Below are 21190 nucleotides of genomic sequence, written 5' to 3'. Positions count from 1 at the left end.
AAAACTTCTCAACAGAGGAACAAGAGAAAAGAAGAGTAATAACCAAATAAGGCACTGAGAGAACCAAGGCCCAACAGGGCAACAGGGTGGGTGCTGTGTCCCCCAATAAAGGCTAAGCGAAAACGATTTTACGGTGAGTACACAAAAATCCGTTTTTCTCTGACGCCTCATCGGGGGACACAGGACCATGGGACGTCCTAAAGCAGTCCATGGGTGGGAAAAGTAAAAAACAAGATAACGCAACCCAAGGACTAGGAACCAGTCCCAGACAGCCTGGAGCACCTACTGAGAGAGGTGCTCTACTGCCGTTTGCAGCATTTTCCTACCCAGATTTGCCTCAGCTGATAACTGGGTATGGACTCTGTAATGCTTTGAAAAAGTATGTAGGCTAGACCAGGTCGCAGCCTTACACACCTGTTCCACTGAAGCCTGATGCCGATTGGCCCCCGAAGCGCCAACTGCTCGCGTGGAATGAGCCCGCAGTCCACTAGGAATGGGCTTGAGTTGCAAGCAGTAGACTTTCTGGATCGCAGAGTGAATCCAGCGAGCCAGAGTTGCTTTGAAGCTGCCTGTCCCTTCTTAGGCCCCTCAGGAATGACGAACAAAGAGTCCGTTTTCCTAAAGGGGGCTGTCCTGGATATGTAATATCTGAGAGCTCTGACGAGGTCTAACGAATGCAGAGACCTTTCCACCCTATGAACTGGGTGTGGACGAAAGGAAGGCAGAACAATGTCCTCGTTCAAATGAAACGGGGTAGGAACCTTTGGAAGAAAATCCGGAAGGGGGCGTAGAACCACCTTGTCCTGGTGAAAGATCAGAAAAGGCTCGCGGCAAGAGAGTGCTGCCAGCTCCGAAACCAGTCTGATGGACGTAATTGCCACAAGGAATGTTACCTTCCAGGACAGAAGAGCAAGGGAGGATTCCTTGAGAGGTTCAAAGGGAGACCTCTGGAGACCGTCCAGAACGAGATTGAGGTCCCATGGGTCCAGCAGCCATTTGCACGGGGGAACTAGATGGGAAAACGCCCTGGAGGAAGGTCTTGACTTGCGGTTTATGAGTCAGGCGGCATTGGTCGAAGATTGAGAGCGCTGAGACCTGGCCTTTAAGGGAACTGAGAGCCAACCCCGCTTGCAAGCCAGACTGTAGAAAGTCGAGTATTCTAGGGATGGCCAGAGGAATAGGGTGGACGTTAGTTTCTCTGCACCATGAAAGGAAGATTTTCCACGTACGGTGGTAAATGCAGGATGAAGCAGGCTTTCGGGCGCTGATCATGGTGGAAATAACCGAGGGGGAGAATCCCGCTCTTGTTAATACCCAGGTCTCAATGGCCATGCCGTCAGCTTCAGGGCTCTGGAGTTCTGATGGGAAATGGGCCCTTGGGTCAGCAAGACTGGGATGTCTGGAAGGCACCGCGGTACGTTTGCGAGCATTTGTACTAATTTGGCGTACCAGGCGCGCCTGGGCCAGTCCGGTGCTATCAGTATCACCGGGACTCCCTCTGCCTTGATCTTCCTGATTACCCGCGGCAGCAGGGGTAGAGGTGGAAATATGTAAGGCAGGCGGGAGTGGTGCCAGGAGCAGACTAGAGCATCCGCGTCGATGGACTGCGGGTCGCATGACCTGGCTATGAACGCGGGTACCTTTGCGTTCAACCTTGAGGCCATTAGATCCACGTTTGATGTGCCCCAGCGAGTGCAGATGTGTAGAAACACTTCTGGGTGGAGAGACCATTCTCCGGTGGCCAGGCCTTGGAGACTTAGAAAGTCTGCTGCCCAGTTTTCTACCCCCGGTATGTGTACTGCTGATATCACCGACCCAGTCGACTCGGCCCAGCTGAGGATCTTGTGGGCCTCGAGATAAGCTGCTTTGCTGCGGGTGCCCCCCTGCCGATTGATATAGGCTACAGCTGTCGCATTGTCCGATCGGACTCGAATCTGACGACCCGCTAGTAGAGGGTAGAACGCCCTGAGCGCGAGGAAGATCGCGCGGATTTCCAGGATGTTTATGGGTAGGGAAGACTCCTGGGGCGTCCAACGTCCTTGAGCAGTGTGGTGCCGGTAAACTGCTCCCCAGCCTAGGAGGCTGGCGTCCGTGGTCAGGACCAGCCAGTTCACTGGGAGAAAGGATCTCCCCTTCCATAGGGATGAGGACCGAAGCCACCAGCAGAGTGCATACCTGACTGAAGACGTCAGGTGAAGATGTTTGTCCAGGGAGAAGGGGCTCTTGTCCCAGGCAGCTAGAAGGACTAGCTGCAGTGGGCGGAGATGCAGTTGAGCAAAAAGGTACTGCCTCCATAGCCGCCACCATCCTGCCGAGCACCTTCATGCTGAATAGAATGGAGCGAGACGGAGGACGTAGAAGGCAGCGTACCGCTTGTCGAAGAGCGATCGCCTTGTCCTGAGGGAGATAGATCAAGCCCCGACGGGTGTCCAGGGACATGCCCAGGAAGGTGATGGATCGTACTGGGACCGGGGATGATTTGTCTAGCATCAGTAGCCACCCTAAGCGGGATAGGGTGTCCAAGGTGATCGGTACGCTGGTTGAGCAGTCGCGTAAGGAGGGGCCTTGATGAGGAAGTCGTCCAAGTAAGGGAGAACGACTACTCCCCTGGCGTGAAGGACGCTCATGGCGGCCGCCATGACTTTGGTGAAGACCCTTGGTGCAGTGGCAAGGCCGAAGGGTAGGGCTACGATTTGAAAATGGGAGTCCTGAACTGCGAAGCAGAGGAACTTTTGGTGATCTGGAGCGATGGGTATGTGCAGGTACGCGTCCTTGATATCTATGGAGGCGAGGAATTCCCCTCCGACCATGGATGCAATAATGGACCTTAGGGACTCCATTTTGAATCTCCGTACGTGCACATGTTTGTTCAGGTGTTTGGGGTCCAGGATGAATCGAACTGATCCCATCCTTTTTGGGGACCACAAAGAGGTTGGAATAAAAACCCCTGAACTTCTCATCGTCCGGGACGGGTATTATCACTCCTGCTGTTTGGAGCGAGTGGATTGCTGAGAACAAGGCCTCGCGTTGTTTTCGAGTCTTTGCGGGGTTTGAGAGAAGGAACAGACTCGGGGGTCTGATCCGAAATTCTATGTGGTAACCGGAAGACAGCCTCGCACCCATTTGTCCTCTGAGGCAGCAGCCCATATGTGTTGAAAAGAGCTGCAGTCGACCCTGCTACAATGTGTGTGTCTTCCGGGGCGCCAAAGGAGTCATGAGGGGGGAAAACGTTGTGGACGAGTCTCCCTAGTCCTGGACTGTTTTGGTCTAGGCTGCCATGACGAAGTGGGTTTTGGGGAGAGCTGAGAAGGTCGGTCCCTGCGTAGTCCACAGCTAGTGGCGGGGGCAGAGCGGGATGTTGACCAACCAAATGAGTTCCGAAAGGAGCTGACCGAGGACTGTGGACGTCTGGTGAAGGTCGTTCTGGGCTTCAGCTGGGTACTTTTTTCTCCCGTGGCGTCAGAAATGAGCTTATCCAGACGTTCGCCAAACAATCGGTCTGGAAAAAAGGGAAGGCCCGTGAGAGACTTCTTGGAAGCAGAGTCTGCTCGCCATTGTCGGAGCCAGAGAGCTCTACGGATGGCTATGGTATTTGAGGCGGCAAAAGCTGGGCAGGTAGCAGCATCAATGGAGACCTGCATGAGGTACTCCGCCGCAGCGGCAATTTGAGCTGTTACCTCTGTGACGGAATGAGGGAACTGGGATTCCTCAAGCGAAGTGTTAAGGGATTCTGCCCAGTCCGAGATCGCCTTTGCGACCCACATAGAGGCAAAGGAGGGCGAGAGGGAGGAAACCGCAGCCTCAATGGCAGAGCGGGCGAGGTGCTCCACCTGTCTGTCGGATTCTTGATGGAGGAACCATCGGATAATGACAGGAGCGTTTTTGTGGCAAGGCGGGAAACCGGGGGGGGGGGGAGGGGGTCGACCGAGGATGGATCGGCCCAGCCCTTAGGGGCAGGTGGGGCAAAAGGGTACCGGGACTCCATGAGTTTACGGTTACCGAAGCGCCTGTCAGGCCCTTTGTTTTGTGAGGATATCCTGAAACTCTGGGTGATCAGCGAAAACCTTTTGGGGTTTCCTTGCCCTCTTAAAGGAGACCACATGGTCAGTGGTGGTGGATGGGGGATCCTCCACATGCAGAGCTTGGTTGATTGCTGCTATAAGGGAGTCTATTGCAGTTTGATCATCTGGGGAGGCTGAAACCCAGGAATCCTCTTGGTATAAACAGCATTCTCCCTCCTCCAGCTCTTCAGAAGCCGTGGAGCGTGTGGGAAGAGCCTGCCCTGTGTGCTCCCGAGGGAGAGTCCGCTGGAGACACCCGGCCGTGTGCTCTTTTCCTGATCCCTGCAACCGGTGAAGCATGTGCCCGGATTACCTCAGAAGGATCCTCCATAGGGGTATCCTCAGGCTGCGTTCCGTCCAGGGACCCAGAAGGGTGTGGAGGACGACATTGCATAGCCAGCACCAGGTTCTGTGACAGTTTTTCCATGGATTGGGACAGAAACTGTGCCCATTCCGGTGGGCTGGGAGCCCTAGGCTCTGGGCTGACTGTTGCGGCGGTGGTGGCAGGGGGGTCTTGGGGAGCTATAGGGACACAGGACTCACAGAGAGAAGAGGTGTGTTTACGTGGCAGGCAGTGCAGGCTGAATAATAGACTATGTGGGCTTTAGCACTCTTAGTGCCCTTAGAATTCTGCATGTTCCTAATAGGAGTATGCCAGGAGGGGGAGCAATGCTCAGCAGAGCTGCAAGTGAAGCAAGCACCTTACCCGAATCAGCCTATGGCCCTGTCCTCAGGAAGGATGACGCTCTATGGAGATCTTCGCACGCATTCCTGAGGGGGCGGGGCTTATCGCGGCCGTGGGGGGCGGGGCTTAGCGCTAAGAGAGCGCGAAGATGAAGTCAGTGTGCCCCCCCCCGCTGTGGGTAGTAAAAAACGGCGGGAAGGGAGCTTCTGATAGTTTTCCTCCCTCTCCCTCCAGTCAGCACACAGCTTGTCATGGTGGTTATCATCCGGCTTTTCTGCTAAAGCAAATAAACAGAGCAAATAAACAGCGCGAGTCCCTGAGCTCTGTGCACTCCCCCTGCCACCGGGAAATTATCTGTGCAGATTCTCTGCAAACAGGAGTGACTTCCCCCTCCTCCAGCCAGCAAGCTAGAGAAAAGTTATCCCTGTGTGTTCAGGATCCTTCTCTCCTCCTTGCACCCAGCAAGGGACTTTCTCATAATAAATACTGTAGATGTCCTGGGAGCCTTCCCTACAGCGTCTTTTCTTCCTTTGTCTTGGAAACCAGTCAGGGGGGATCTCACCTTAAACACTGCTTTCCAGGCAGTGAAAATAGCAGATTCAGCTTGCTGTGTCCAGACATGCCGGTGCCATATTCAACTCAGAGCCTGCAAAGAAGGGCTGAGGAATTGTGCTATAGGGGCATAGACCTCTACCCTGGGCTTTGGAAAATCGGTGTCTGTGGAACCTGTCGTCCAGCCCAGGATCCAGCGTCGCAGGAGAGGGGTACGTGGAGGCGACACTCTACGTTCCCGCTCGCTGATGGTAGTGGGAGATCGGTCCCAAAAGGAAACCGTCGCCCTCAAAAAATAACAAAACTTTGAAAGGAAGTGCCTCCTACAGACACTAAGCTAAAACTGAGGCTGCTTGGCCTGGCCAGGGGGTGTATACTGCAGAGGAGGAGCTATGCTTTTGCATCTACTTAGTGTCCTCCTATGGATAGGCAGGCAGCATAACACCCATGGTCCTGTGTCCCCCAATGAGGCGTCAGAGAAATAAAAAATATACACACATTTGGTATCGTCGCGTTCAGAAATGCCCGATCAAAAAAATAAAATCAATTAATCTGATCAGTAAATGGCGTAGCGGCAAAAAAATTCCAAACGCCAAAATGACTCTGTCGCCACAACTTTTGCGCAAAATGCATTAACAGGCGATCAAAACGTAGCATCTGCGCAAAAATGGTACCGTTAAAAACGTCAGCTAGAGACGCAAAAAATAAGCAGTCACTGAGCCAAAGATCCCAAAAAATGAGAACGCTATGGGTCACGGAATATGGCGTAAAACGTGCGCCACTTTTTTCAGACAAACTTCCAAATTTTTTTTTAATCCCTTATATAACTGACCTGAGGCATCACACCCACACATCAGTTTTACCATACAGTGAACACAGTGAATAAAATATCTCAAAAACAATAGTGCTATCGCACTTATTTTTGCAATTTTTCTGCATTTGGATTTTTTTTGCCGTTTTCCAGTACACTATATGGTAAAACCTATGGTTTCAGTTAAAAGTACAGCTCACTCCGCAAAAAATGAGACCTCACATGACCATTTTGACTGAAAAATAAAAAAGTTAAGTCTCTCAGAAAAAAAATGGCGAAAAAAAAAACAAACGGAAAGCGAATAATCGGCCGGTCGTGAAGGGGTTAATATACAGTCAAAAACAACACGCTTTGGAGTCATTGTCTCCTTTTTTAAAGGGATGAAGCAGCTCCCAAACACGTTCTGATTTAGGCTGCACAATAAAGTATTCTTTTCTAGATTAACTTTGCGTTAATGGTTGGAGGTTTTCACCTTTCTTCAAAGGACCATTTATTCAGTTCAAGAAAAGCAAGAGGCAACTTCCCCGCTGCAAATTACCCCCATCCCCAAGACATCGGACTAAACCAGCTTAGCTTATTGTCACTTAGGGATATACAGTAGTCTGATAGATCTGCTATGCTATTCCCTTTACTTTTGTTGTTCTGGTTTACTTATATTTCTCACACTTAGGACTGCTTTGGAACGTGGATGGGTTGTTTCTTGGGTCCCCCCCAACTTTAATTTTCCTGCCTCAGACGTCCTTGGGGACACAGCTCCCACCCTTATGGCCCTGCAGGATGCTTTATTTCCATTGTGGCCTATGACTTCTTGCGCTGTTCTCCTTAAGGCTGGAAACACATCTATGCGAGTAAAATTGGTCCGACTGGGCTGAAAAATTCTCGGCTGATTTTAGTTCACGTTAGGTCAGAGTGCAACGCAAGTGCGATGCTTTTTGCTCGCGTGTGTGAGCGAAGTGACCGATGTGTATAATGGTTACCAGCGTTCACCAGCTCCGTCACGATCCCAGCAGCGCAAGGTTATGTCTGGCGATGCGTGCGGAGGGCCAGGGCGAGCGGCCAATCCGTGCGGGGGGGGGCGGAGCCAGGCCGAGGCGAGCGACCAATCCGTGGGGGGGGGGGGGGGGGCCAGGCCGAGCCAGCGGCCAATCAGACGGTTGTCACCGTAAGGACACAATTTTGGAGCAAGACAGACAGACAGACAGAGAGACAGACAGAGAGACAGACAGAGAGACAGACAGAGAGACAGACAGAGAGACAGACAGAGAGACAGACAGAGACAGACAGAGAGACAGACAGAAAGACAGACAGAGAGACAGACAGAGAGACAGACAGAGAGACAGACAGAGAGACAGACAGAGAGACAGACAGAGAGACAGACAGACAGAGACAGAGACAGAGACAGACAGAGACAGAGACAGAGACAGAGACAGACAGAGACAGACAGAGACAGACAGAGACAGACAGAGACAGACAGAGACAGACAGAGACAGACAGAGACAGACAGAGACAGACAGAGACAGACAGAGACAGACAGAGACAGACAGAGACAGAATAAGGCAATTATATATAGATTGCAGATTCTTAACCCCACAGACAAGTGAATTCCTCCCCTCCCAATAACAGGTTAGAGTGTCAAATAAACTAAACTATAGAAAACACACACAAACATATACATTAAACGCCGCCACAATAGCAATGAACAAAATAATAGTGATAAAAAAAAAAAAAACTATATTACCTGACTCAGCAGGGCACCCTCCCAAACCCATAAAGGGAATCAGTACGCAGGTTTTTGCCACCTAATCTGAGAGCAGCATAACGTAGGGGCAGAGATCCTGATTCTAGCTGTTTTTCAACTATTGGGCTCCTAAGTGTAGTTTTGATAAAATCACTGTTAATCAGCAGTAGATCATTAGAGGACTACATGGCCTGCTGCCAGGTAGTCCAGCATATTCATGAGCTCTGTCTAACTGCTAGATCTGCAGCAGAGAAAACAGTGATTTTATCAAAATGACAGTAAACAGCTCAGTAAGTGACATATCACTGGAATCAGGCTCTGTCTCTACATTAGGCTGTTCTCAGATGAGGTAGCAAAAATCTGGTGACAGATTCCCTTTAAGTGACCAGTGCCAGCATTTCTCATTGCTTCAAGGACAGGCTGCCCAGCGCTGCATATACAGAGCACAGCAGTGGAGATTATTTGGTAATTGGCTACTGCACTCTGCATAGGCAGCAACTAAGATGAAGTGTGCTGTGTTACTTTGGCTGCTGCAGAGTACAGCAGCTGAAGATAAAGCCATATCATCTGCTGACCTCTATATAAGCAGGAAACAAGATTAGAAGCTAATGAAGACAGTATTGAATACCATGAAGTGCACATTATTCAATACAGTTTTCATTTATTACTAAAGAGACGCTTTTATGTTTTCACACCACTTCTAATACTAAATAGGGTTAGGCTTCTAACTACGATTAGTTTAATATTAGGAATAGGACTTGGGTTAGACATATAACAAGCTTTAGAGTTAGGGCTAGTGTAATAAAAGTTACATGTTAAAACAAGGTATAACGTCTTAAGGTGTACCTGTCAGGTGCAATATGCACTCAGAGCCAAAAGCAGTTCTGGGTGCATATTGCTAATCCCTGCCTAACCGTCCCTGTATACACTAGCATAAAAGAGCTTTACAAAAAGTATTTCTAAATATTGTTTAATATATGCTAATAAGGCCAGGGACTAGTCGCAAAAGTGTTACTTCCTTTGGCTAGTCGGCCCACGTAGCATGGTGGCATGCCCCTGTGGGCGTACCAACATGCTAATGAATGCACCGCAACGCCACACATACCTCACTCTTAATGGTGGCCGGTGGAGGATGGATGCGCACTGTGCATGATCTGGAGTCCCGGGCACTTCCGATCATGCACATTAAACTCATGTCAGGTGGAAGCTTCCTGGATTCAGTGAGGTATAGTGCACATGACCGGAAATGCTGGGGACTCCGGATCATGCGCAGTGCTCATCCATCCTCCGCCAGCCGCCATTAGTGAGGTATGTGCGGCATTACTGCGCATTCATTACCATATTAGTACACCCACAGGGGCGTGCTAACATGCTATGTGGGCCGACTACCCAAGGGAAGTAACGCCCTTGCAACTAGTCCCTGGCCTCATTAGCATGTAAGAAACGATCTTTAGAAATACTTTCTCTAATGATCCCTTTATCTATGCTAGTGTATACAGGGACGGTGAGGCAGGGATCAGGAATATGCACCCAGAACTGCTCGTGGTTCTGGGTGCATACTGGACCTGATATTCTCTTTAAGTTTGATGATTTGGGCAAAGATAAACATGAAAAAAAGAACCCAAAAACAAAAAACAAAACAGAGTCAAAAGGACAAGTTAGAATGAAATTGGTTTCTTCTTAAAATACAATGCCTATGGTAAAGAGTTGGGGGGTGGAAGGGACTTCGGGATTACGAAGGTTAGGGGTTGCAATATACTAACCTAGGCTCTGGTGCTGGCAACCCAAAAGCTACACTACTGAGCTAAGCACAGATTCAGGTTAGCACATGGTGCCATGCCCGATGCCCTGCAGAGAAATAAAGATTATTCTTACCAAAAGTACACTGGTTCGTAAGTGGGAATCTGAAGATCGGAACAGAAATCTTCCACAGGTTTCAAGAAGTGTACATGCCATCTCAATGTGGTGGTGTGAGAAGTCTGACAGCAGCATCTGTGGACATAAATGGTAGAAGATATGAATAAGAAGATTTTGGGTACTCACAGTAATCTCTCTCTTTCTCGGAGCCTTCATTGGAGACACAGGAAACAATGGGTGTGTAATGCTGTCACTAGGGGGCTCACACTAGGCAATTAAAAAAAAAACAAAAAACAAAAACGGATTTTTGTGTACTCAACGTAAAATCGTTTTCTCTTAGCCATCATTGGGGGACACAGGACCATGGATGTTATGCTGCCTATCCATAGGAGGACACTAAGTAGATGCAAAAGCATAGCTCCTCCTCTGCAGTATACAACCCCCTGGCCGGGCCAGGCAACCTCAGTTTTAGTATACAAGCAGTAGAACAAAAAAAAAAAAAAACAAAACAGTAAAAACTTCTCAACAGAGGAACATGAGGAAAAAAGGAGTCATAACCAAATAAGGTACTGAGAGAACCAAAGCCCAACAGGGTGGGTGCTGTGTCCCCCAATGATGGCTAAGAGAAAACAATTTTACGGTGAGTACACAAAAATCCGTTTTTCTCTGACGCCTCATTGGGGGACACAGGACCATGGGACGTCCTAAAGCAGTCCATGGGTGGGAAAAATAAAAGAAGACAATACAACCCAAGGACTAGGAACCAGTCCCAGACAGCCTGGAGCACCTACTGAGAGAGGTGCTCTACTGCCATTTGCAGAATTGTCCTACCCAGATTTGCCTCAGCTGAAACCTGGGTATGGACTCTGTAATGCTTTGAAAACGTATGTAGGCTAGACCAGGTCGCAGCCTTACACACCTGTTCCACTGAAGCCTGATGCCGAATGGCCCACGAAGCGCCAACTGCTCGCGTGGAATGAGCCCGCAGCTCACTAGGAATGGGCTTGAGTTGCCTGCGGTAGACTTCCTGGATCGCAGAGCGAATCCAGCAAGCCAGAGTCGCCTTTGAAGCTGCCTGTCCCTTCTTAGGCCAATCAGGAATGACGAACAAAGAGTCCGTTTTCCTAAAGGGGGCTGTCCTGGATCTGTAATATCTGATTGCTCTGACGAGGTCTAACGAATGCAGAGACCTTTCCACCCTATGAACTGGGTGTGGACAAAAGGAAGGCAGAACAATGTCCTCGTTCAAATGAAACGGGGTAGGAACCTTTGGAAGAAAATCCGGAAGGGGGCGCAGAACCACCTTGTCCTGGTGAAAGATCAGAAAAGGCTCGCGGCAAGAGAGTGCTGCCAGCTCCGAAACCCGTCTGATGGACGTAATTGCCACAAGGAATGTTACCTTCCAGGACAGAAGAGCAAGGGAGGATTCCTTGAGAGGTTCAAAGGGAGACCTCTGGAGACCGTCCAGAACGAGATTGAGGTCCCATGGTTCCAGCGGCCGTTTGTACGGGGGAACTAGATGGGAAACACCTTGGAGGAAGGTCTTGACTTGCGTTTTTTGAGCGCTGAGACCTGCCCTTTAAGGGAACTGAGAGCCAACCCCGCTTGCAAGCCTAGGGATGGCCAGAGGAATAGGCTGGACGTTAGTTTCTCTGCACCATGAAAGGAAGATTTTCCACGTACGGTGGTAAATGCGGGATGAAGCAGGCTTTCAGGCGCTGATCATGGTGGAAATAACCGCGGGGGAGAATCCCACTCTTGTTAATACCCAGGTCTCAATGGCCATGCCGTCAGCTTCAGGGCTCTGGAGTTCTGATGGGAAATGGGCCCTTGGGTCAGCAAGTCTGGGATGTCTGGAAGGCGCCACGGTACGTCTGCGAGCATTTGTACTAATTCGGCGTACCAGGCGCGCCTGGGCCAGTCCGGTGCTATCAGTATCACCGGGACTCCCTCTGCCTTGATCTTCCTGATTACCCGCGGCAGCAGGGGTAGAGGTGGAAATATGTAAGGCAGGCGGAATTGGTGCCAGGAGCAGACTAGAGCATCGGCGCCGATGGACTGCGGGTCGCATGACCTGGCTATGAACGCGGGTACCTTTGCGTTCAACCTTGAGGCCATTAGATCCACGTCTAGTGTGCTCCAGCTAGTGCAGATGTGTAGAAACAATTCTGGGTGGAGACCATTCTCCGGCGGCCAGGCCTTGGCGACTTAGAAAGTCTGCTGCCCAGTTCTCTACCCCCGATATGTGTACCGCTGATATCACTGACCCCGTCGATTCAGCCCAGCTGAGGATCTTGTGGGCCTCGAGATTAGCCGCTTTGTTGCGGGTGCCCCCCTGCCGATTGATATAGGCTACAGCTGTCGCATTGTCCGATTGGACTCGAATCTGACGACCCGCTAGAGGGCAGAAAGCCCTGAGCGCGAGGAAGATCACGCGGATTTCCAGGATGTTTATGGGTAGGGAAGACTCCTGGGGCGTCCAACGTCCTTGAGCAGTGTGGTGCCGAAACACTGCTCCCCAGCCTAGGAGGCTGGCGTCCGTGGTCAGGACCAGCCAGTTCACTGGGAGAAAGGATCTCCCCTTCGATAGGGATGAGGACCGAAGCCACCAGTGGAGTGTGTACCTCACTGAAGGTGTCAGGTGAAGATGTCTGTCCAGGGAGAAGGGGCTCTTGTTCCAGGCCGCTAGAAGGGCGAGCTGCAGTGGGTGGAGGTGCAGTTGAGCAAAGGGTACTGCTTCCATAGCCGCCACCATCCTGCCAAGCACCTTCATGCTGAATCGAATGGAGCGAGACGGAGGACGTAGAAGGCAGCGTACCGCTTGTCGAAGAGCGATTGCCTTGTCCAGGGGGAGATAGAGATAGATCAAGCCCCGATGGGTGTCCAGGGACATGCCCAGGAAGGTGATGGATCGTGATGGGATCGGGGGATGATTTGTCCAGATTCAGTAGCCACCCTAAGCGGGATAGGGTGTCCACAGTGATCTGTACGCTGGTTGAGCAGTCGCGGAAGGAGGGGGCCTTGATGAGGAGGTCGTCCAAGTAAGGGAGAACGACTACTCCCCTGGCGTGAAGGACGCTCATGGCGGCCGCCATGACTTTGGTGAAGACCCTTGGTGCAGCGGCAAGGCCGAAGGGTAGAGCTACGAATTGAAAGTGGGAGTCCTGAACAGAGAAGCGGAAGAACTTTTGGTGATCTGGGGCGATGGGTATGTGCAGGTACGTGTACTTGATATCTATAGAGGCGAGGAATTCCCCTTCAACCATGGATGCAATAATGGACCTTAGGGACTCCATTCTGAATCTCCGTACGTGCACACGTTTGTTTGGGTGTTTGAGGTCCAGGATGGGTCGAACTGACCCATCCTTTTTGGGGACCACAAAGAGTTGGAATAAAAACCCCTGAACTTCTCGTCGTCCGGGACAGGTATTATCACTCCTGCTGTTTGGAGCGAGTGGATTGCTGAGAAAAAAAGCTTTGCGTCGTTTTCGAGTCTTTGGGGGGTTTGAGAGAAAGAACCGACTCGGGGGTCGCGTCCGAAATTCTATGTGGTAACCGGAAGACACAAGGTCTCGCACCCATTTGTCGTCTGAGGCGGCAGCCCAGATGTGTTGAAAGAGCCGCAGTCGACCTCCTACAATGAGTGTATCTTCCGGGGCGCCGAAGGAGTCATGAGGCGGGAAACGTCGTGGACGAGTCTCCCTAGTCCTGGACTGTTTCGGTCTAGGCTGCCAGACGAAGTGGGTTTCGGGGAGAGCTGAGAAGGTCGGTCCCTGTGTAGTCCGCGGATGGTGGCGGGGACAGCACAGGATGTCGACCAACCAAATGAGTTCCGAAAGGAGCGGAACGAGGACTGTGGACGTCTGGTGAAGGTCGTCCTGGACTTCAGCTGGGGGAGGGAGGTACTCTTTCCTCCCGTGGCGTCAGAAATGAGCTTGTCCAGACGTTCGCCAAACAATCGGTCTGGAAAAAAGGGAAGGCCCGTGAGAGACTTCTTGGAGGCAGAGTCCGCTCGCCATTGTCGGAGCCAGAGAGCTCTACGGATGGCTAAGGTATTTGAGGCGGCAAACGCTGAACAGGCAGCAGCGTCCATGGAGGCCTGCATGAGGTACTCCGCCGCAGCGGCAATTTTAGCTGTTAGCTCTGTGAAGGTGTGAGTGAACTGGGATTCCTTCTGCCCAGACCGAGATCGCCTTTGCGACCCACACAGAGGCAAAGGAGGGCGAGAGGGAGGAACCCGCAGCCTCAAAAGCAGAGCGGGCGAGGTGCTCCACCTGTCTGTCGGGTCCTTGATGGAGGAACCATCTGGTAAAGACAGGAGCGTCTTTGTGGTAAGGCGGGAGACCGAGGGCGGATCGGCCCAGCCCTTAGGGGCAGGTGAGGCAAAAGGGTACCGGGACTCCATGAGTTTTCGATTACCGAAGCGCCTGTCAGGCTTCTCCCTTTGCTTTGTGAGGATATCCTGAAACTCTGGGTGGTCAGCGAAAACCTTTTGGGGGTTTCCTTGCCCTCTTAAAGGAGACAGCATGGTCAGTGGTAGTGGATGGGTGATCCTCCACATGCAGAGTTTGGTTGATTGCTGCTATAAGGGAGTCTATTGCAGTTTGATCATCTGGGGGTGATGAAGCCAAAGAATCCTCCTGGTACAAACAGCATTCTCCCTCCTCCAGTTCTTCAGAAGCTGTGGAGCGTGTGGGAGAGCCTGCTCTGTGTGCTCCCGAGGGAGAGCCCTGGGGGCCATGAGAGAGTGCTGGAGACACCCGGCCGTGTGCTCTTTTCTGATCCCTGCGACCGGTGAAGCATGTGCCCGGAGTACCTCAGAAGAATCCTTCATAGGGGTATCCTATCCTCAGGCTGCGTACCGTCCAGGGGCCCAGAAGGGTGTGGAGGACGCCATTGTATAGCCAGAACCAGGTTCTGTGACAGTTTTTCCATGGATTGGGACAGAAACTGTGCCCATTCCGGTGGGCTAAGAGCCCTAGGCTCTGGGCTGACGGTTGCGGCGGTGGTGGAGGGGGGGTCTTGGGGGGGCTATAGGGACACCGGAATCACAGAGAGAAGAGGTGTGTTTACGTGGTAGCTCAGCGTGGCAGGCAGTGCAGGCTGAGTAATAGACTATGTGAGCCTTAGCGCTCTTAGAGCCCTTAGAATTCTGCATGTTCCTAATAGAAGTATGCCAGGAGGGGGAGCAATGGTCAGCAGAGCTACAAGTGAAGCAAGTACCTCACCAGAATTAGCCGATGGCCCTGCGTCCTCAGGAAGGAGTAAGTTTTGTGGGGATCTTCTCACGCTTTTCTGGGGGGGGGGGCTTAGCGCTAAAAGAGCGCCAAGAAGAAGTCAGTGTGCCCCCCTGCTGTCTGTAGCAAAAAACGGCGGGAAGGGAGCTTCCGTGTCAGTTTTTCTCCCCCTCCCTCCAGTCAGCACACAGCTTGTCACCGTGGATTATCTCTGCCGGCTTTACTGCAATCAGAGCATGCAGCTAGAGCAAATAAACAAACAGTGTGAGTTCCTGAGCTCTGGGTCCTCCCCCCCGCCACCGGTAAATTATCTGTGCAGATTTCTGCAAACAGCGAGGGACTTCTCCCCCCCCCCTCCAGCCAGCAAGCTAGAGAAAAGTTAACACTGTTCAGGATCCCTGGGGCTCTCCTCCTTGCAATCAGCAAGGGACTTTCTCATAATAAAATACTGTGAATTCAGTAGTCCTGGGAGCCTTCCCCGTGTTTTCTCACTTTGTCTGGGAAACCAGTCAGGGGGGGATCTCACCTTAACACTGCTTCAGTCCAGGCAGTGGAAATAGAGTCAGCTTGCTGTGACAGTTTTTCTCCCTGTGTCCCACCACACAGGTGCAATGTTCATTTCAGAGCCTGCAAAGAGGGGCTGAGGAATTGTGCCTCTGCCCTGGGCTCTGGAAAAATCGGCGTCTGTGGGACCAGTCGTCCAGTAAAAGGCAGCCCAGGATCCAGCGTCGCAGGAGGGGGTACATGGAGGCAGCACTCCGCGTTCCCGCCCGTTGATGGTATTGGGAGATCGGTCCCAAAAGGAAACCGTCGCCCTCAAAAAATAACAAAACCTTGAAAGATGTGCCTCCTACAGACACTAAGCTAAAACGGAGGTTCCCTGGCCCGGCCCGGGGGTGTATACTGCAGAGGAGGAGCTATGCTTTTGCATCTACTTAGTGTCCTCCTATGGATAGGCAGCATAACACCCATGGTCCTGTGTCCCCCAATGAGGCGACAGAAAAAAAAAAGTTAGTGCCTGTTCAGTATGATACATCCACCAACTGGAGCTAAGTTGATAGGTTACTGTGAAAACCGGAGGAGAGTCAAGCTAAAATAAAATACAGGCAGGCCAAACAAACATTTAAAAAGGAGCAGGTGCTATGTCCCCCAATGAAGGCTCTGAGAAAGATTTTACGGTGAGTACCCAAAATCTTAGTTTTTCTAATCACTTCATTGGGGGACACAAGAAACCATGGGACGTCCCAAAGCAGTCCAAGGGTGGGAACAGAAAAGACTAGAATCTCAGGTCAGAAACTGGTCATTGTAAGATACAAAACCATTCTGCCTGTCACGAAACCACCAGGCAAAAGGGTAAGATGAGTACTCTGTAGAACCTGAAAAAGGAAGGACAGATAAAGCTAGTTTCACACATCCGGTTTGAGCACTGCGGCTCAATCCGACTGTGAAACCTATGCAACTGATGCGGCGAAAACACCGCATCCTTTGCATAAGTTTTTACATGCGGCCCGTCCGTTTTTTTCCTGTTGCGGCACGCTACTGAGCATGCGCAGTGGAAGAAACCGCATGCGGCGGCCGGATGCGTTTTTTCCGCATCGCGCCGCATCCGGCGTCCATAGGCATGCATTGAAAAATGCGCCGCAGCGGCTAGATGCGTCGCGATGCGGTTTTTTTTGCCGGACAAAAAAACGTTGCAAAATACGTTGCCTCCGCCCGCCGCTTTAATTAATTTTGCCGCATCCGGAAAAAAACGGATGCAACGCAAAGCCATCAGGCACAATCCGGTAACAATGCAAATCTATGGGGATAAAACGGATGCGGTACCGGATCAGTTTTACCCGTTTTTTCCCGGATTGTGCCTGATGGAAAAAACCTGATGTGTGAAAGTAGCCTAACAGAAGCAGCCTAGAGAACTGTCAATAGAAGCCTCACAACAAATGGGGCAGGAGGCCCCAGGCACAGGTGAAGAAAGCAGAAATACAGATGGAGTTAAGTCCCTTGCCAGTATGTGTCCAGAATGGCAGTGAGGAGCCAGACTGGAAGAGTATTATGACTTTCCAGATCACGAACAAAGAATCTAAGCGTGAGAGAAAACGGTCCTACACAGATAGGGGAGCTAAGACGCACCCCGACTAGTTACAATATATCTAAGATATCGATCTGAAGGAACGAAGAACGGACAGAGAGAAGACTATCTTTGTCAGGAAGAAAAGTGAAAAGAAGAGGAAAGCGAAAGAGACACCAAGATCAGATAAAGACAGGGCTGCCAGCTCTGAGACTCACCCAAGGAAGTGAACGTCGCTGGAAAGAGCTTTGCAGGAAACAAAGAAGTATGACTAGAATGGATAGAAAGGGAGAGCGATGCAGAGCATTCAACACTCAATGGGCTACCAGATATCCACGGGGGGCTGCAAGAAATTTACCAAGTGTGCGCACCTCACAGGTCATCTCAAAATGAGGTATATGATGCATCTGACTATATAGCGAACAGACTACTTGTACCTCTGTCACAATTGGCCATGTAGTATGTGGTAGATAGTACATCTGAAATATTGGGTAGCGGACAGAGAACATGGATCGCTGCTGTGATCGGCCATGACGCAGTAGATGGTGTGTCTGACTCACTGGATAGTGGACAGAGTACTAGTACCGCTCCTGCGACTGGCCCTGTGCTACATTGTGTCTGACTTTGTGGCCATTGGCAAATACTCAGCAGATGCAAACGAGGTCTGGACACCATAGATGGATCTGAAAGATCTAAAACAGAGTAGCGACCCCTGAAGGAAGGAACGCACTATAATGACAAGCTGCGGGAAGGCCCTTGAGAAAGATAATGACTGATGTCTGTCCTGAAGCCCTGCCCTGTCCTACTAAATTATTCACTGAAATCGCAGGCAGCGGGCCATGAGGTAGAGGCTCCTGGATGGATTGAAGGGAAAGGAAATAATTATTGTGAAACAAGAGCTCCGGATAGACCATAGAGTCAACAGTGATGAAACCCCACACTGTTCTCTTGGTCTCTAGCTGGGATGACAGAGTGACAACTCAACTCCACAAGCTGTATCTTAAAGAAAAAGGGAAATCATTAGTAAAATACAGCAAACCTATAAAAGATAGAAATGGGGCTGAATGCTGCCCCACGTGTGCCTCCTACGGACACAAAGATAAAATTGATAAACTTGGCTCCAGTTGGTGGGTGTTGAGGAGGAGCTAACTTTTTTACTGTCTAGTGTCAGCCTCCAATGACTGTAGTATACACCTATGGTTTCCCGAATCCCCTAATGAGGCGATAGAGGAAAAAAAAGGGTTTTATTTTAGCAGAAGGCTCTAATGTACTAAACATGTACAACCAAGCCACGCAGCTATAGTAATATTTCATTACATAAAGTCTGTTACTCTCTACAAAATAACAGGAGTCGGATCTGAATATCATATAGAAATACAGAAGAAGGTTTCATAAAAAGGATTATTTGTGTGATACGCACGGTCATGGAGATAAATCTGTATAAATCAATAGTAATGAAATCTGTTGAGATAATAACAGTCTAATGGGAGATAATGTAAACATACAGAGTTAATAGCAAACCTTTAGACAGTGGAGGGTGTCTGTTCTGCTAAACATCTTAAACTTGGCAAGTTCACCGATAAACCTCACAGTCTTGTTCTTGGTTTCAATATTGATCTGATCCTTCTTTCTGACCTAAATTATTAAAATATCATATTAGTTTATTTATAAAATAATGCAAAAAGTATTAAATATGTCACCAAATTTATAAGTAAATATATTTCTAAAGGTGCTAATGACATTAGTTTCTCACCATGTGTTGAGAACAACCCATCCAATTCACACAGGTAAAATAATGAAACCATAGATGACCATAAATTTAGTGATGTGTAATAATGAGAAATGCCTCAGGGAAAAAGTATTGAGAACGCTTACTGACATTTAATACTTTGTACAGAAGCCTTTGACAGCTTTAAGACACCTCATGTATGGAGAGAGAAAAAAAAAAAAAAAAGGCATGCATTGCTCAGATGTGATTTTGGCCCATTCTTCAACACTAACACTCTTCAAATCCAGAATGTTCTGTGGGCTCGTTCTATGAACTCTGAGCTTTAGTTTCTTCCATGCATTTTCTATTGATTCAGGTCAGGTTATCGGGTCAGCCATTCTAACAGCTGTATTTTCTGAAACAAATTCAGCGTTTCCTTGGCTGTGTGTTTGGGATCATTGTCTTGCTGAAATGTCCACCCTCATTTCATCGCCATCATCCTGGTAGATGCAGCAGGTTTTTATCAAGAATAAGGGTACTTTCACACATCCGGATTTTTGCTCTGCGGCACAATATGGCGTTCTGCAGAAAAACCGCAACCGGCTTTTGTAACGCCGATTGTGTTTTTTTTTGCATTGACTTACATTAGTGCCGCATTGTGCCGTAGGGGCTTGCGTTCGGTCCGGTTTTTGCCGCATGCGGCAGATTTAGTCGATGCGGCGGCCGGATCGAACGTACCCTGCAACGTTTTTTGCTCCGGCAAAAAACACCGCATCGCGCCGCATCCGGCCGCTGCGGCGCATTTTTCAATGCATCCCTATGGAGGCCGGATGCGGCGCGATGCGGAAAAAACCGCATCCGGTCGCCGCATGCGGTATTTTCCACTGTGCATGCTCAGTAGCATGCCGCAACCGGAAAAAACCGGACCGGCCGCATGTAAAAACTGATGCAAAGGATGCGGTGTTTTCACCGCATCCGTTGCATAGTTTTCACAGCCGGATTGAGCCGCAGGGCTCAAACCGGATGTGTGAAAGTAGCCTTAGTGGTACATTTGTCCTTTAATCCGTCCTTCAACTATATAAAGTTTGCCTGTGCTGTATGCTGAAAAACAGCCCCGCACCCCGATGTTCCCACCTCCAAACTTCACTGTTGGTAAAGTGTTAAAGGCCTACAAACATGGAGAGTATTATGGCATCCAAAAAAATGGATTTTTGTGTACTCACCGTAAAATAGTTTTTTACTCTTAGCCATCATTGGGGGACACAGGACCATGGGTGTTATTCTGCTTATCCATAGGAGGACACTAAGTAGATGCAAAGATGTTAGCTCCTCCCCTGCAGTATACACCCCCTGGCTCAGCCAGGCTACTTCAGTTTTAGTACACAAGCAGTAGGAGAACAAGTAAAAAAAAAACGAAAAAACGTGAGTGAATACTCGTAACAAAAAAGTACTGAGACAGAAAAAAACTAAGGCCCAACAGGGCAAAAGGGAGGGTGCTGTGTCCCCCAATGATGGCTAAGAGAAAACGATTTTACGGTGAGTACACAAAAATCCGTTTTTCTCTGACGCCTCATTGGGGGACACAGGACCATGGGACGTCCTAAAGCAGTCCATGGGTGGGTAAACAAACAACGCAACCCAAGGACTAGGAACCAGATAGCCAGGAGTGCCTACTGAGATAGTGGAGTACCTATCGTTTGCAGAATTTTCCTACCTAGGTTCGCCTCAGCCGAAGCCTGGGTATGGACTCAGTAATGCTCTGAAACAGTATGTAGGCAAGACCAGGTCGCAGCCCTACACCTCTGTTCCACTGAAGCCAGATGCCTAATGGCCCAAGAGGCGCCAACTGCTCGCGTGGAATGAGTCCGCAGCCCACTAGGAATGGGCTTGAGTTGCAAGCGGTAGACCTCCTGGATCAGAGCGAATCCAGCGAGCCAGGGTTTCCTATGAAGCTGCCTCTCCTTTCTTAGGCCTTTCAAGAATGACGAACAAGGAGTCTATGTTCCTAAAGGGGCTGTCCTAGGTACGTAATATCGGAGAGCCCTCACAAGGTCTAGCGAATATAGAACCCTTTCCACCCCAAGGACTGGGTGTGAACAAAAGGAAGGCAGAACAATGTCCTCGTTCATATGAAACGGGGAAGTAACCTTCAGAAAAAAATCCAGAAGGGGGCGTAGAACCACCTTGTCCTGATGAAAGATCAGAAAGGGTTCGTGGCAAGAGAGTGCTGCCAGTTCCGAAACTTGTCTGATGGACGTAATCGCCACTAAGAATGTTACCTTCCAGGAGAGAAGAGCAAGAGAAGATTCCTTAAGAGGTTCAAAAGGGGGCCTCTGGATACCGTCCAAAACGAGATTGAGGTCCCATGGGTCCAGCGACCGTTTATACAGGGAAACTAGAAGGGAAACACCATTGGAGGACAGTCTTGACTTGCGGATTGCAAGCTAGGCGGTATTGATAGAATATTGAGAGAGAT

The 21190-nt window shown here is 50.0% G+C and overlaps 1 protein-coding gene across 3 annotated transcripts in view; it reads right to left on the bottom strand.

The window, feature by feature from the left end:
• UPF2 (UPF2 regulator of nonsense mediated mRNA decay) overlaps positions 1-21190 on the bottom strand; it is a 224149-nt gene that overhangs the window by 80150 nt on the left and 122809 nt on the right. For all 3 annotated transcript variants that reach the window (XM_075345277.1, XM_075345275.1, XM_075345276.1), the window contains exons 10-11: positions 18528-18641; positions 9723-9839 (exon numbers count right to left, since the gene is read on the bottom strand). In XM_075345277.1, the coding sequence (XP_075201392.1) occupies positions 9723-9839; positions 18528-18641 (231 nt within the window). The remainder of the gene's footprint in view (positions 1-9722; positions 9840-18527; positions 18642-21190) is intronic.

Source organism: Anomaloglossus baeobatrachus, chromosome 4 (assembly GCF_048569485.1).
Source record: "Anomaloglossus baeobatrachus isolate aAnoBae1 chromosome 4, aAnoBae1.hap1, whole genome shotgun sequence".
NCBI classification, from domain to species: Eukaryota; Metazoa; Chordata; class Amphibia; order Anura; family Aromobatidae; genus Anomaloglossus; species Anomaloglossus baeobatrachus.
Note: the sequence above shows the minus strand (reverse complement) of the source record. Positions and strands in the feature narration are given on the sequence as shown.